This window comes from Mesoplodon bidens (genome assembly GCF_964165515.1).
Source record: "Mesoplodon bidens genome assembly, chromosome: 2".
Classification (NCBI taxonomy): Eukaryota; Metazoa; Chordata; class Mammalia; order Artiodactyla; family Ziphiidae; genus Mesoplodon; species Mesoplodon bidens.
The window spans coordinates 56,189,171-56,206,911 of record NC_138177.1 but is presented as its reverse complement, the minus strand read 5'-3'; the positions used below and the strand labels follow the sequence as shown (position 1 = coordinate 56,206,911).

Genomic DNA, 17,741 nt, shown 5'->3' with positions numbered 1-17,741 from the left:
TACCGATAAGATACTTACATTTATAGTGATTTTTCTGAGGGCCTACAGTGTCTTCTATTGGTTTTTGAATCTCAAAGAGTGCTTAAAACAGTGAGTATAAATATGCCTAACTTTGTTACTCTAACTCCCGTTTGGCAGAGGTGAGAGCTGTATTAACCAGAGTATCAGGTAATCTGAGATTCACCGATATTGTGGACAAAAAAAATTTTTAGTTTATTTGTTTGCTTTTGTAAAAAGATTTTAGTTAGTTGGTCTTTGGTTCATTTTTCTGTCCAGAGTTATTTTGTTTTTATTTTCAGATTAATTATACTGATATTACTATCTAATATTACAAAATAATTTGAAACCTTGAAGAATTTTTTATCTTGTTTCATAAAGGAGTAATTGAAAAATAAAAAGGTGGAAGCATTAAAATTTCTGCCTCCTGCGTAATAAGTATAGGGCAATATTAATTTACATTCACAAGTAGGAATGTTTACTTCATTAATTGCTCCATGGGCACTTTCAAAGAAAGAAAGCTAATGCTAAATTTTGGGCCAGTTTAAAAATACTAGTTTAATGGTGATATGAGTATAACATAGCTTTTTGAATTCAGGAATTCCTGTAGCACCTGTCATTGTTCCTCAGTGGGGGCACTGCTTGCATTTTGGTAGGACGGCACTGTTGTTCTGGACTGTCCTGCTGCACATTGTTTTCCTTACCTGGCTGCAACCTACTACATGCTAGTAGAACTCCCTAGTCATTGTGACAGCCAAAATTGTCCTTGCAGACTTCTAAACTAGAAAACCATCGACTCCACTAAAATCTCAGAAGGCTATGAAGAATGGAGCCATTCATGTAAGCCTCCCCAGATGTTTTGACATGTAGAAAATTCGTGCTTCCTGGTAAAGAATAATTGATGTAGAGCAATTTTGTCCCTTGGAAATACCTAACAACGTTCTGAGTGACAGCCTGTCACGTCGACAGAGTTGATTCAGGCAGCTTTTGTTTACTGACCTCATTTTTTCAGAAATATGAGACAAAGGATTAGTTATATTTTCTATACGTGCTGGTACCTTTTTAATAAGTATCTGTGAAGTGAGGAGTCTTGCCCTTTTGTGGCAACTGATGATAAAACTAAGAATTTTTATTTCTATCAATAGAACTTTTAGATATGTAGTAAATAGTTATTGACTTGTAACGTTTCCCCTAAAATAAGTTAGGACAGAATTATCCATACAAATCTCAGAAGATAGCTTGGCTGTCTTACTGAATTTGTTTTACGTTACCCTTCTTACTGAGGCGGTAAATCCACTATAAGTGTAAGATTAAACATAAAAGCTAGTTACTTTAGTGTTGGTATTAAACCCAGAGAGCAATAAATTGCAGCCACCCTTCATACTGTGTATAAAGCTCAAAGGTTTTACAGGTTGAATCCACTTGCTTTTTGTTTTGTTTCTTGGGGCACTTTTCAGCAAATTCCATTTAGTTCCCATCTCAATTTATCTAAACGAAGTGGTTATCATTACCAAGCAAAACAAGATTCAAAAGTGAGATGTTGGTGATTATTTCATTCTGTATTAATTGATTTGGAAATCAGTCTTTCATATATGTATCTTTATTTTTTTAAAGTTACTTTATATGGTAAAACTGTTGGAATAGGAGTCATGTAAATGAACTATTCAGTGATACTGAAAAATTACATCAGAAGCTTGAATATTATTTGTGGGCTTTTATAATGTTTTTGTAAAAGCAACACATGGATGTCAATGCTTAGTTTTTTCCTTACATGTTAGTTCATACAATTTGGTGCTCAGAGATGAAGTTTACATTTGTTATTCCTATAGGAACCAAAGTGGAGCTCTGTTGCTTTCTTGATGGAGGCTGTAGTTTTCACTTTATTTATTTAAGGCTTATAACAAGGGATGCTGTTATCTCAGCAGGGGAGAACAATTAACCAATTCATTTACTAGATCCTGTTTACACTTACTTTTAATTTTGAAATTTGCTTGAAATAAAGTCTTCTGCTCTTGATATGGCTATTAACTCTTATCAGCAGTGGATAATATTTTTGTGTTTAAGAAACTGAGTATTTTTATGCTGGCAAAGAGTATGGCCTTGTATAAACTAACAAATACTCTTCATGATATAATAGAATGTGTAAATCATTCTACTAAATGAATTTTTTAAAAATTTACAGTGTATTTATTGACTAAATTCTTTAATGTTCTTTTATTTTGGATATTTTTATATTTTTATAAATTTTTATATTCGTATCTTTATATTTTATGACTTTTAATATTTTAGCCATTAAGTTAAGGTCACATGTTATAAAGCCTTAGTGCTTATTAATTAAATGTGTAGCCCTCATTTGATAACTTAGGCATATTGTATTGTTTCAAAATAACTTTACAAGTTATATAAGAATTTCCAAAGGTTTTGTTTACATAGAACAAATTGGAAATCATTAAGTTCAAATTTAAGCAGTTAATTCAGTTTTATTTGTTACCCAGTGATATGTATATACCTGTGACTTAGGAATCCAAGACTTGGAATCAAGACCTGTAATTTTTTTTTTTAAGCACTAACATAGCAATAAATATATTATGTTTAAATAGTCTAAATACAGCAAGTTACAGAAAGATTGGTGGAGTAGATAAACATATTATTCAACAATATTCTGTCTATAAGAAACTTCAAATACACTGAACTAGTTAGTTTTAAGGTAAAGGATATAAATATAAATATATATAAATATATATATATATATATATATATATATATATATATATATATCATGAACACATTAATCAAAGAAAACAGTGAGATTGGCCATATTAATATCAGAAAAAGTAACCTTCAAAGGAAAGAAAATTAATAGAAACAAAGAGGACCGTTACATAAAAGGACCAATCTTCCAGGAAGGCATAACAATCTTAAATGCATAAACACAAAACAACAAAACCTCAAAATGCATGAAGCAAAAACTGATAGAGGTGAAAGGAGAAATAGATAAATACAAAATTATAGTCAGAGATTTTAGTACCCATCTATCAGCACCTGATAGAACTTACAGACAAAATCAACAATGATCTGGAAGTCAATGACACCATCAACCAATAAAATCTAATCAAAACATATAGAATACTACACCCCAAAACACAGAATACACGTTCTTTTTAATTATCTGTGGAACATATACCATGATATTCTATATCCTGGGCCATAAAACAAACTTCAATACATTTTAAACATTGACCTAATACAGAATAGGTTATCTTAATGTAATGAAGTCAAATTAGAACTCAATAGCAGAAAACAGCAGAGAAATCTCAAAATCCTTGGAAATTATACAACACATTTCTAAATAATGCATGAAGACCTGTAATTTTTCATATAGTGCTTTATTTGTAGAAGTAACATTAGATTTAAGATAGGTTAATTAAAAGTATGCTTGGATGATTATACTTAAAATTTAGAGACTGGCTAGACTATAGTCAGGTTTTTTTTTTTTTCTATTCAACATTTATTTCTTGCTTTTAAATATTTTAGGTTGTTGCTCAAATGATGTGGTTGATGGATCATATTTTTAAGTACACAAACTTTGGAATTGTTTCTCTCATTCACGGAGACTTCTTTATCAGACAGGTAAGTAATGAGCATTTTTCTCCACAGTGATAGCCTGATCAATCTGATTCTTTATTGTAAAAAGAGGCATCACAAAACCAGTTATAATAGGTAGAGCCAGTTCTAGTTATCTGAGGGAGCTGGGAATCTTTTTTCCTAAAACATTTATTTCAGTTATTTCAGTCTGAATTTGAGTACGCATAAACATTAAAATGCAAATATTTTCATCTCTACCCTCCTCGCTTCTAAACAGTTTACCAAGCGCCTGCCACATTCTCAGCTCTTCTGCTTCTTAGCTGTGTGAATTGGGCGAGTTATTTAACCTCTCAAAGTTTCCTCATTTTTCAAATGAGAATAATGGGTACTCCTCTCACAGAGTTGCTGTGTGGATTACATGAAGTAATACGTGTTATACGCTCAGAACAGTCCCTGCTACTTTCATCATCTTCATCATGACTACCACTATCATCATCTATATTATCACTTATTTTTATTTACAAGTCACCATTATATGATACAGAAGGTATCTATGTTAGCAGTTAGGAGATTGTTAAATAAATAAGATTACCAGTCGGGAGAATATTAAATAAATAAATAAGAGGAAATACTTTGTGAATTCATAGTATGAAAAGTGAGTACGTCAAATTTCTGTAAATCCAGAAAAACCTTAGAGAAGAAGATGATATGTGGCATACATTTAAAGAATGAGTATGGGTTTGATGGAGGAAGGTGGATTGGGAATGGGCCGCAAGCATTAGGAATAGTTTAGTATAGGAAAAAGAATAATACCCTCTTATCAAGTCAGCATACAGGGACTTCCCTGGCGGTCCAGTGGTTAGACTCCGCGCTTCCAGTGCAGGGGCTGCGGGTTCAGTCCCTGCTTGGGGAACTAAGATCCCACATGCCGCGCGGCATGGCAAAAAAAAAAAAAAAGAAGAAGTCAGCACTGCATTATAGTGTTTCCCTGATATGCTACATGCTTTATTTTCTCAAAAATGGATAACCAAAATATGATATCAAGAGTTTTTATGTATGGTAATGCCACACTTACCTGGTGTTTATATATTTAGCCACTTCATCCTGGATGGTGCAGTACCTTACACGTAGTAATTACGTAATGAATTGCTGGTGAATCTGATTAAGCCTCTTCTGAGCATCACAAATTCAGAAATAAGCTAGAAGTGTGTAGAAAAACTTCTAAGCTCTATGAAAATAGGTCTCCCCAAACACATATATTATACTTTGCTCCAGACAGTTTTTTAAAAATATTTATTTATTTATTTGGCTGCACCAGGTCTTAGTTACAGCACACGGGATCTTTGTTGTGGCATGAGTACTCTTAGTTGTGGCATGCATGTGGGATCTAGTTCCCTGACGTGGGATCTAGTTCCCTGACCAGAGATCGAACCCAGGGCCCCCTGCACTGGGAGCACAGAGTCTTAACCACTGGATCATCAGGGAAGTCCCCTCCAGACAGTTTTATATACAAAACATATTTTTGTTTTTCATATTCTGTGTAATTGTCCAGTTTTTTCTGGAAACACCCTTGGTTTTTCTGAGCAGAGAGATGGAAAAAAGCAGGCACTGGAACCCCAGGAAGAATTGGGAATGGGGATTGGCCACAACAAGGTTGAGACAAAATAAAAAGTGATCAGAATAACTTAAGGAAGAAACTAACCTAATATCTTAGAGTGTCACTGGAGGGGAAGACAGGAGAGATTTACAAATTCATTTCTGAAGAGCAAAAATTTTTTCCCTGTTAGATAGTAATAAAAATCTATAACATGGGGGAAGGGGAGAGAAAAAAAGTATTAATGTTAAAGAAAATCTCTTGGGACTTTGCTACTAAACATTTTTGACAAGATATTTCCAAGAATATTAAAAATATTTTACATGTACTCTAGGGAACTTAAAAGTAAAGCTTAGGGCTTCCCTGGTGGCGCAGTGGTTGAGAGTCTGCCTGCTGATGCAGGGGGACACGGGTTCGTGCCCCAGTCCGGGAAGATCCCACATGCCGCGGAGCGGCTGGGCCCGTGAGCCGTGGCCGCTGAGCCTGCGCGCCCGGATCCTGTGCTCCGCAACGGGAGAGGCCACAACAGTGAGAGGCCCGCGTACTGCAAAAAAAAAGTAAAGCTTAATTATAATCAATTCAATTCCGTAAATTAGCTAAGAAAATTGTTACTTAGTTTGCATTTAGAATAATTTAGTCTAAAGACTGAAAGTATACAAATTATTTTGGGGAGCTTCTGTAATTGTGTTGGCTGGAAAATTATTCGCGAATTGATCGTACTGAAAGGAAGAACCTTCTTATATTTAGTCATGGGTTTTGGGCTTTCCTAAAAATGCTTCTACGTTCCTTTTTTCGGTCTCCAAGTTATCCTCTTTCCTCTCTTTCCCTCACAACTAAGATCCAGCCTATCAGAATGTCCTGTTAGCTTTCAGATTTTTCCCTGAATGTGTGCACCTCTCATCGATATCCCACAGTTGAATCTCATCAAACTCCCTTGTCCAGACTCTACAGGAGTCTCCTAACTTATTTCCTATAGTCTTTTTGTCACTGGAGCCAGCAGATTTTTTTTTTTATGTAAATAAGATCATGACTCTCCCTTTTTGAAAACTGTCTAATGATGTTCCATCCCAAACTACTACTTAACCAAGCTCAAGGCCTTTCTTATATGTCCTCCACCTCTCTCTGCAATTTTCGGCCACACTGGCCTTGCCACAGTTCTCTGAACATGCCAAACATGTTCCCACCTCAGGGCCTTTGTCCTTTTTCTCCTCATCACCTGGAGTACTATGCCACTCATCTTCTCATAAACTCATCTGGTTTATTCCCTCACATTATCAGCTCTTTGCTCAAATTTCACCTCCTTGGAGCTGCTTTTCCTGACCCTGTTGAGCTTCTCTAGTCTCTTACTCTTCTTCCTAACCTTATCACCAGTTGCATTTATACATATGCACATATACATATGCATATGTATTATATATCTTCCCCATTCAAGTAAGCTTCATGAGGGTCTCTTACTTCTCTATCTCCAGGACAGTGCCTGGCAAGTAAGTAGTAGGTACTCAGTAAATACTCACTGATGATGAATGAACGAACTTTCGGGGGCAATTAGAGCAATTTTTTTCTTCAGAGGGAAGGGTTTATTTATGTAAGTGCTAATAACTTACTTTTTCCAGTATGGTCAAAAGGGGAAGTAAGTGGGGGGAAATCACTATTCTAGCCTATGATTGGGATTTACTCTAGAAGCAGTTATTTCTATTTAATTTTACAGCCTTTAAATTTCAAATGTGACTGTACTTACTCTATGTGTGTCTACCTTCTAGGGAAAATCTCATCGTGACCAACAGCTTCTTCTTCTCAGGAAGCACCTAGAAAATAATTACAGGAGCAGAGATCGAAAATGGATTGTTCTGTTTCCAGAAGGGGGCTTCCTCAGGAAGAGGCGAGAAACCAGTCAGGCATTTGCCAAGAAAAATAACTTGCCATTTCTTACACATGTCACTTTGCCAAGGATTGGGGCAACAAAAATTATTCTGAGTGCACTTGTAGCACGACAGGAAAATGGAAGTCCAGCAGGAGATGCTAAGGAATTAGGTATGATGGTTTTTAGCATTTTTTTCTTTTCTTGGAATTAAAGGATTTTCTGGAGTTCCAGAAGATAGCATTGTTCTTTTTTTTTTTTTTTTTTTTTTTTTTTTTTTTTGCGTTACATGGGCCTCTCACTGTTGTGGCCTCTCCCGTCGCGGAGCACAGGCTCCGGACGCACAGGCTCAACAGCCATGGCTCACGGGCCCAGCCGCTCCGCGGCACGTGGGATCCTCCCAGACCGGGGCACGAACCCGCGCCCCCCGCATCGGCAGGCGGACTCTCAACCACTGCGCCACCAGGGAAGCCCAGCATTGTTCTTTTTTATATTTATAATTTTTGTCAAATAGAAATAATACTTAGGGAGAAGATGAAAATATAACTTTTTAATGTTTCTGTTTACAAAAGTAGTCCATGCTTACAATAATTTATTCAAATAATATAGGAATGTATGAAGTTGAAGGTATCTCTCCCTTACTGTACACCTTACTCATGGCCATTCCCACTGCTGCAGTCAACATTCCTGTAAATATCCTTACAGATTTGTGGAACATGTCTGTAGTATAAATTCCTAGAAGTAGAATTGCTGGATGAAAAGATACAGGAATAGGGTCTTCCCTGGTGGCGCAGTGGTTGAGAATCTGCCTGCCAATGCAGGGGACACAGGTTCGAGCCCTGGTCTGGGAAGATCCCACATGTCACGGAGCAACTGGGCCCGTGAGCCACAATTACTGAGCCTGCGCGTCTGGAGCCTGTGCTCCGCAACAAGAGAGGCCGCGATAGTGAGAGGCCTGTGCACTGCGATGACAAGTGGCCCCTGCTTGCCGCAACTAGAGAAAGCCCTCACACAGAAATGAAGACCCAACAGAGCCATAAGTAAATAAATTAATTAACTTAAAAAAAATTTTTTTTAAAAAGATACAGGAATAGAAATGACAAATTTGAGAAACTAATCATAGATATGCAAATGGAATTATAATTTATATTTTTTGCATTTATCAAATTTAGAAAGTTTCTTTGTTTTTAATACAGAGAATGAGTTTAATGAAGTTTGGCAGTATTTACTAAGAGTCTTAAAATGTTGATAAATTACTCAGTTATTCTACTGCAAATAATACTTATCAAAAGGGAATGATCTGAAATACTGGCAAAGTAGTTTATCACAGCATTATTTCTAATGGCAAGAAATTGGAAATAGCCAGAAGAGAGAACAGATAAGTAATTATTAAATATCCATCTAACAGAATACAACACAGTCATTACAAATGATGTTTATTGGGTTGGAAAATTCTTATGCTCTATAATGTTAACGGGGTGGGAGAAACATACAACTCTTGTGTAAACAATACGAGCTCAAATATGTAAATAATAAGGCAGTAGAAAATCAGTGAAAGGAAAGATTTCAGAATATTAGCAGTGATTGCTTCTCTGAGTTGTAACATTATGGATAATTTTTCTCCATTTCTTAATACTTTCCTGAATTAAAAAAATCTATTGAGTATGTATTACTTTTATGGCCAGGAAAAAGTAAACCATACTCAAAGATGCAACTCTGGACTTCCCTGGTGGTGCAGTGGTTAAGAATTTGCCTGCCAGTGCAGGGGACACAGGTTTGATCCCTGGTCTGGAAAGATCCCACATGCCACAGAGCAACTAAACCTGTGTGCCACAACTACTGAGGCCTATGCTCTAGAGCCCGTGAGCCACAACTACTGAAGCCCGCGTGCCTAGAGCCCATGCTCTGCAACAAGGGAAGTCACCGCAATGAGAAGCCCGGGCACCGCAACGAAGCCACAACTAGAGAATGCCCGTGTGCAGCAACAAAGACCCAATGCAGCCAAAAATAAATAAATAAATGTATTTAAAAAAACAAAACTGAACAAAAAAAGATGCAACTGTCTTGGAGATAGCCTAGTGAATTGAATTGTGCATATTTGCAGAAGATATTTGTGCCAACATCATGAAGACTGTTTTGAACAAGTTTATCCAAGACACTATGAAAGTTTGGTGATAAATTATAAATTAAAAAGCTGAAAGAAACTTACTAGGCCTGTTTCTGTAGTAGCATTATGCTATTTCTTTTAATCTTCTTCAGATAAAATAAAATGGGAATGATTGGCCCTCAGAAATATGTGTTATTTTAGATGATGGTAAGGACCAAACATGGAAATAATGCCTGTGAGATTGTGCTGAGCTTTCCTTTCATTTGTTTTTTCCAAACAGCTGCCTGGCAGTCAGCTCTCTTAATGTTTCATCATCTATTAAAAAGACAAATTGAAAGAGTCTTTTAATAGAAAAGGAAGGTTCAGAATAGCTTCACTGCTGGAGAGACACTGTGCCAATGTCAGCCAAGCCAAAGCTTGAAGGCAAAGGTCTTCCAAATAGGATTAATTGCACTAATAAATACCGCTACTTTTAAATAGTTTTACCCAGTCAATATCCTGTGGTCTAGATCTCAGAGGAATGAATGGGCACTTGTCATACTGATTACACAAGAGGGATGAAAAATGGTTTTTTCTTTTGGAGAGAAGCAATCTCTGTTTATAACCAAAGTGAAATTGTTTATTACTTATCTTACCTTAGTTAAAATTTAGGCCTCTCGCCTTCTGAGATGGCCCACACTCTGTCTGTGGAATGTGATTCTCCCAGGGCCAGTTTTGCCTTTCGAGATGGACAGCATTCTGTCTATGGAATGTGTATCTCTCTAAATAAATCCACTTCTTACCTATCAAGAAAAAAATTTTTATTCTAGCAGTTTAGGAAAATCATAAGAAATTTTAGAAAACCGTATACCCCAAAACTAGTTTTACTTATATTTTACCATTTGCTTCTCTGCTTTGGTATCGATATTTTGTGTTTTATTTTCTTTAGTATTCATACTCACTATTTAGTATTTTATTCCATATAAACACAAACTATGCCTTCATGTCTGTTTTAATGTGCAGTCAGTCCATACACATATAAAAATTAAGTTGTATCTAATTAACTTTAAGTTTTTATATATTTATTTATTTTGGCTGCCCCGTGTGGCACGTGAGATCTTAGTTCACCGACCAGGGATTGAACCTGTGCCCCCTGAAATGGAAGTGCGGAGTCTTAACCACTGGACCGCCAGGGAAGTCCCTCTAATCAACTTTAAAAGGATTAGTATTTTTTTGTTTATTGTATGATTTAATAGATATTAAACTGAACTCTGGTGATTTTTCCCAACCATTTTATTATAAAAATTTTCAAACATACATAAAAGTTGAAATAATTTTGCAGTTAATATCCATGAGCTGACCAACTAGATTTTATAATTAACACTTTACTGTATATGCTTTATGACATCTCTCTCCATCCTTCTATCCATCTATTAGTCCATCTTGGTTGGTTTTTTTTAATGCATCTCAAAGTAAGTTGCAGACATCAGTGTACTTTACCCCTAAACATTATAGCATGTACATCACTGGTAGCTTGTTAAAATGTGTCTCTTTACATACATTCTGTTCCTTTAGCAATATGTTATTTAAAAATTAAATTTTTAAGCTTATTTCTTATATGATTATTTCTTCCCCTTCAGAATGTTGTCTAAATTTTTAAAAGAATTTAAGGCCAGTTTTTAATTATTTGATATTTTAAGTAAAATATTATTGATTCTTACTGTACGTTTGGCCTTACATTTAAAAATAAGTTTTATTTTTTTAGGGATCCTTTAAATACTTCAAACAAAGGATAGACCATTACACTTTAAAGTCTAGCTATCAGCGTTCCCTTTGAGAATTCCCGTCTCAATTCTTGATCAACTTTGTACTCTGTGCTGGGAATAAAAACAGTGCGCAGAGGACCAAAGTAAACAGAACTTCCCCAGCCCCTCTCACAACGGTAGTTACCTGTTGTACCTACCAAAGGGTAGACAGGTTTATTGCTTTATTTTTATATAACTCTTGCTAAAATGGGAGGAGTTTTTTGTTTGTTTTGAACAAGAGCAGCAACTGATGATCATGTGCATCAATAAAATGCTTAATTTTATTGCCTTATTTCAATATTTATTAATGCCTCCCAAGAGTATCACAAAACTTGGTGTTTGTATTATATTGTGTTATATTTAGTGAGTGGAGTTTTTTGTTTTAAGGTCTGCTTTTCGCTTTTGTGATGTGATACTTTAGCTACTGACTTTTTTTGTAGACCAGTTTTTATGAGTGATAAAATGTAAATTAGACCTTGATACTGCATAATTGTATTGAATGCTTAAATGATGCATGTCCAATAAATTATAGCACTCTGTTGTTTAATTTGTTTGAGATTCAGCCATTTTATAATGTAATAGGAAATGCTTAATTTCATCCTAAGTGCATCATATAGAACAGTAACGCCAAAGTTCATTCTCTTAAAGCAAATGATATATCAGTATGCTTTATAATTCTATACTATGTTATTTGCTGCAAATAATATAAAAATTGATCCAATTTTATATTGTTCTTAGACAGCAGATTGAAAGGCCTCCAGTGGATAATAGATACAACCATAGCTTACCCCAAAGCTGAGCCCATAGATATTCAAACCTGGATCCTTGGATACAGGAAACCAGTAGTCACACATGTACATTACAGGTAAGAATTCCACATTAGTACTCAGAGTAAAGCCAACATTAAGTACTATCTCAGGACATTGTGAATGTTTTAATATTAAATTATAATTGATAGTGAAAACAGTTGGCTCAAAATCATTCTTATGCTGAATTTTTAATATGAAAATATCATTTGAAGTAGTTATTTTCACTGAGTGATAAAAGTCTCTAAAAATGGCATCCTAGAGGCACTATGGTTATTTGATCGCCTGACACTCTTGAGTGAAAGTAATTAACTTAAAGGGCAAATATCAAGGATAAATATGTACTCAGTTGGGGTAAGTAGATTTGTATTAATAGAAATGGAATTTGTTTTAAATCATTAAGTCATGTAAGATTTTCTAAATGATTGAATTGATAATTTAGCAATGACTTACACTTTCAAATTTTTAATATTTTAATATGCCTATGTCTTTTGCATAAACAACAGCAAAACCATTTATTGAATATTCTGCAACAGCTCCTTAAGATTTTTTTAATATAGACCTTTCTTTTTTTTTTTTTTTTTTTTTTTTTTTTTTTTGCGGTATGCGGGCCTCTCACTGTTGTGGCCTCTCCCATTGCGGAGCACAGGCTCCAGACACGCAGGCCCAGCAGCCATGGCTCACAGGCCCAGCCACTCCGCAGCATGTGGGATCTTCCCAGACCGGGGCATGAACCCGTCTCCCCTGCATCGGCAGGCGGACTCTCAACCACTGCGCCACCAGGGAAGCCCTAGACCTTTCTTTTTTTAAAGTGTTTGAGGTAAATGTGTATAGGTATTCATATCAAAAAATCATGCCGATAAGACCTGGATAGAATTGATCGCTTTATAAGCCATTTATCTCCTCGTCAAAGATCTCAACACATGGCAGCTGAGTTACTAAGGGAGTAGTTGGTCCCAAGGAAGATCACAATTGCCACAAAAGCCTGCCTTTAAAGAGGAAAACTACCCAAATTACATATTCATTGGAAGTAAATAGGTAACATACTTTCATAGGTGTAAACCATTAGAGTTTTCAAATATAAAAACAAAGTTAGAATAATTTGAAACAAATTTTAAAACTCAAAATTATTAAGTATTACAGTTTGGGTTTTTTTTTCTTTTTTTTTTTAACATCTTTATTGGAGTATAATTGCTTCACAATGGTGTGTTAGTTTCTGCTGTATAACAAAGTGAGCCAGCTATATGTATACATATATCCCCATATCCCCTCCCTCTTTCATCTCCCTCCCACCCTCTCTATCCCACCCCTTTAGGTGGTCATAAAGCACTGAGCTGATTTCCCTGTGCTATGTGGCTGCTTTCCACTAGCTATCTGTTTTACATTTGGTAGTGTATATATGTCCATGCCAGTCTCTCACTTTGTCCCAGCTTACCCTTCCCCCTCCCTGTGTCCTCAAGTCCATTCTCTACGTCTGCGTCTTTATTTCTGTCCTGCCCCGAGGTTCTTCAGAATCTTTTTTTTTTTTTAGATTCCATTTATATGTGTTAGCATACGATATTTGTTTTTCTGTCTTACTTCACTCTGTATGACAGACTCTAGGTCCATCCGCCTCACTACAAATAACTCAGTTTTGTTTCTTTTTATGCCTGAGTAATATTCCATTGTACATATGTTCCACATCTTTATCCATTCATCTGTCGATGGACATTTAGGTTGCTTCCATGTCCTGGCTATTGTAAATAGTGCTGCAGTGAACATTGTGGTATGTGACTCTTTTTGATCTATGGTTTTCTCAGGGTATATGCCCAGTAGTGGGATTGCTGGGTCATATGGTAGTTCTATTTTTAGTTTTTTAAGGAACCTCCATACTGTTCTCCATAGTGGCTGTATCAATTTACATTCCCAGCAACAGTGCAAGAGGGTTCCCTTTTCTCCACACCCTCTCCAGCATGTATTGTTTGTAGATTTTTTGATGATGGCCATTCTAACTGGTGTGAGGTGATGCCTCACTGTAGTTTTGATTTACATTTCTCTAATGATTAGTGATGTTGAGCATCCTTTCATGTGTTTGTTGGCAATCTGTATATCTTCTTTGGAGAAATGTCTGTTTAGGTCTTCTGCCCATTTTTGGATTGGGTTGTTTGTTTTTTTGATATTGAGCTGCATGAGCTGCTTGTATATTTGGAAAATATTAAATTACGTAGGCATTCTTATTGTTGACCTTGCTTTTCTTTTTTAATCAATCCTTTGTCAGTTGCTTCGTTTGCAAATATTTTCTCCCATTCTGAGGGTTGTCTTTTCATCTTGTTTATAGTTTCCTTTGCTGTGCAAAAGCTTTTAAGTTTCATTAGGTCTCATTTATTTATTTTTGTTTTTATTTCCATTTCTCTAGGAGGTGAGTCATAAAGGGTCTTGCTGTGATTTATGTCATAGAGTGTTCTGCCTGTGTTTTCCTCTAAGAGTTTTATAGTGTTTGGCCTTACATTTAGGTCTTTAATCCATTTTGAGTTTATTTTTGTATATGGCGTTAGGGAGTGTTCTAATTTCATTCTTTTACATGTAGTTGTCCAGTTTTCCCAGCACCAGTTTTTGAAGAGGCTGTCTTTTCTCCACTGTATATTCTTGCCTCCTTTATCAAAGATAAGGTGACCATATGTGCATGGGTTTATCTCTGGGCTTTCTATCCTGTTCCACTGATCTATATTTCTGTTTTTGTGCCAGTACCATACTATCTTGATTACTGTAGCTTTGTAGTATATCTGAAGTCCGAGAGCCTGATTCCTCCAGCTCCATTTTTCTTTCTCAAGATTGCTTTGGCTATTTGGCATCTTTTGTGTTTCCATACAAATTGTGCAATTTTTGTTCTAGTTGTATGAAGAATGCCATTGGTAGTTTGATAGGGATTGCATTGAATCTGTAGATTGCTTTGGGTAGTATAGTCATTGTTACAGTGTTGATTTCTTCCAATCCAAGAACATGGTGTATCTCTCCATCTGTTTGTATCATCTTTAATTTCTTTCATAAGTGTCTTATAGTTTTCTGCATACAGGTCTTTTGTATCCTTAGGTAGTTTTATTCCTAGGTATTTTTTTCTTTTTGTTGCAGTGATAAATGGGAGTGTTTCCTTAATTTCTCTTTCAGATTTTTCATCATTAGTGTATAGGACAGTTTGGGGTTTTGATGTGTGAGGGATGACTATAAAATTACAGTTGATTCTGCTGTATAACTTACATTGCCAAACTATGCATTCATGTATAAAGTAAGAAGTAATTCTTGGTGATTGTTCTGACTCCATTCTACATGTATTGTCCATTTTACTTAACTTATTGAGCACTTAGTATATACAAGGCAATGTACTTGGCCCTGGAAGAATTTCTCCAGGAACAGTTTCATTTTCATCTATATGAAACATGTCTAGCCTTCAGTAAGTCTTTAAATTGTAATCTATAAATGAGGCTCAGTTCCAGTGCCCAAGTCCAGAATACATGGCTGTTGGATAATATGTTTCGGCCACATGTTCATTGTATCTGCATTGGATATATGCAGCTCTTCCTAGCATATCATACTCAAAAAGAATTGAGACAAGAAAGAAAATATTAAATTAAGTAGGCATTCTTATTGTTGACCTTGCTTTTCTTTTTTAACCAACAAATAGAAGAAATTATAGTTTATAGAGACAGAAAAAAAACTGAATGGAATCATAAGGGATCTTAGAAATTGAAGAAATGTCCATTTTTAGCAAAATTATTTTAATAAGAGCAAGTGCAACACTCAAATTCACTCAGAGAAGGAGTTTTTAACCCTGGGTCTCATGGATGGACTTTAGAGAATTTTTTAACTGAATTTCTATGCAGAATTTTGTGTATGTTTGTAATTTTCTGTGGAGAAGTTTCATAGCTTTCCTTCTATTCTCAAAATAGATTAAGGATTAAAAAAAGATTAAGGGGCTTCCCTGGTGGTGCAGTGGTTGGGAGTCCGCCTGCCGATGCAGGGGACGCGGCTTCGTGCCCCGGTCCGGGAGGATCCCACGTGCCGCGGAGCGGCTGGGCCCGTGGGCCGTGGCCACTGGGCCTGCGCGTCCGGAGCCTGTGCTCCGCAGCGGGAGAGGCCGCAGCGGTGAGAGGCCCGCGTACCGCAAAAAAAAAAAAAAAGATTAAGGACCCCTGATTTAGAGATTGAAACCAAATACTGTAGTAGACAGAAGATGAGGAGTGGTTAGTTTGATACAGAAAAATACTTCTATTAATAAAATAGAAGCTTCTCAGAAATAAATTTTTTATAAAAACTTTATTAGCAGGCATAGCAATAATAAAGAAAATTCTAACATGTTAAATTAGCTGAGATTAAATTATGACATAGAATCATATCCCAAAATATGCATTAAAGTACAAATTATGCCCGCTGTTTATTTATACATACACACACAATGCACACGAACACACAAAATCCTATGAGTCTTGGACAGACTCTTTTCTTTCCAGAAATTTAGTAAAGATCATTATTATCTAACCAATGTTAGGAAAAGAGAAGGACCTGTGTTCAGGTGGGAAGGGGAGGGCAGTTGAAAGATACAGGAGAAGACAGGTGTCTTGGTGTCAGGATAATTTTGAGGACTTGCAAGAAGCTTGTGAGAAGGGATGTGGGCCCTGTTCTTAGCAGCTCCCAGGAATAAGTCTCTATCAGCCATAGGTTGACTACGTTTCCTTATGTGTTATTCTAGGCCACCAAGATACCCTGGGGGATAGGGAAAAAAAGATTGTTTTTTTGTGTGTTTCGTTGTTGGGCTTTTTTTGGCTTTTTGGTTTTTTTTTACCCCTAGCTTTCTCAATTACAAAATAATCTGTTTATTGCATATCTTGGATTTGTCCTGTCAGGAATAACACCATTGAAATTGAAGTAAATTTAAACAAACATGGCGCTCCTTACCCATTTTTGGTTTTTCGTTTGTTTTGTTTGTTTGCTGTTCTCAGAAGGATTGGTTTCTGTTCAGACTTTCCAGTTGTGTGGTTATATTTTAAAATTTTTAAACAAGGATGAGGTGTTTCCAATTAGAATAAGAGATTTAAAATGCAGCATTGGAAATCATATATATGCAAATGTGAATAATACAAATAATGGGGTTGGATCTCTTTCTCTTTTAATATGAGGAGATTGGCAAGAAAAACTAAGTAGCACTGACTGATTAAAGTGGGGAATAGGTGCACAGAGAGATAGGAAAAAGTGGTCTGGAAACTAAAGTTCACTGAAAAATGGTGGTTTTGCTTAATGTTGGCTTACTTATCTTGACTTATAGGCAGATTTAAAAGTCTATTCATGAATGTATTCTTTTTCCTGCAGTTAAACATATTTTATCCAGAACATTACTATTAAACCAAATTGGTCCAAGCCAATTTTGCTTCACATGACAGAAAGTGTTTGTTTTCTTCTTAATCCCAACTGACTTTTTAAAAATAAAGCAGCACCCATTCTTAGAGAATTTAATTGAAATGATCACTTTGGTGATTTGGTGTAGCTGGACAAGTTAGTACTATTGCTAGTTTTTTTTTCCAGTATAATTTAGAAGACTATACATGTGAGAGTCAGAAATGAATTATTCCATTATGCTCAGCATTTATTAGATCCCACTTAGAATATTGCATGTATTTTAATTTCACCATTTCAAAAGAAATAATACAATTAGTAGAAGGTTTTGAAAAGAGCTAATATAGAGAAATCCTAGAGCACTAGTACCATTTAAAATGCAGTCATTTTAGATCAAATCAAAGCAAACCTGGAGATAGTAGTGACTAAATGAAACATAATTCTAGGAGAAACTCCAAGTTGAGAGCACCAAATCCTGGCCACTAGACCACCAGGGAAGAGAAACTCCAAGTTGAAAGTACAAACAGGTTAAAGAGAAGTTTAACAATTCATAAGTATTGAATTTGTAATAAGTTTCTGTATATATGAAGTACTTTTATCATATTTTAGGTAGATTTCATGCAAGGCAGTAACTGTCCTTGCCTGT

At 35.8% G+C, this 17,741-nt stretch overlaps 1 protein-coding gene across 4 annotated transcripts in view; it reads left to right on the top strand.

Annotated features, from left to right (window-relative positions):
* Window positions 1–17,741, top strand: part of LPGAT1 (lysophosphatidylglycerol acyltransferase 1) — a 110,224-nt gene that overhangs the window by 67,175 nt on the left and 25,308 nt on the right. For all 4 annotated transcript variants that reach the window (XM_081225510.1, XM_081225512.1, XM_081225511.1 and 1 more), the window contains 3 exons: window positions 3,532–3,627; window positions 6,937–7,207; window positions 11,664–11,790. In XM_081225510.1, coding sequence (XP_081081636.1) covers window positions 3,532–3,627; window positions 6,937–7,207; window positions 11,664–11,790 — 494 coding nt within the window. The remainder of the gene's footprint in view (window positions 1–3,531; window positions 3,628–6,936; window positions 7,208–11,663; window positions 11,791–17,741) is intronic.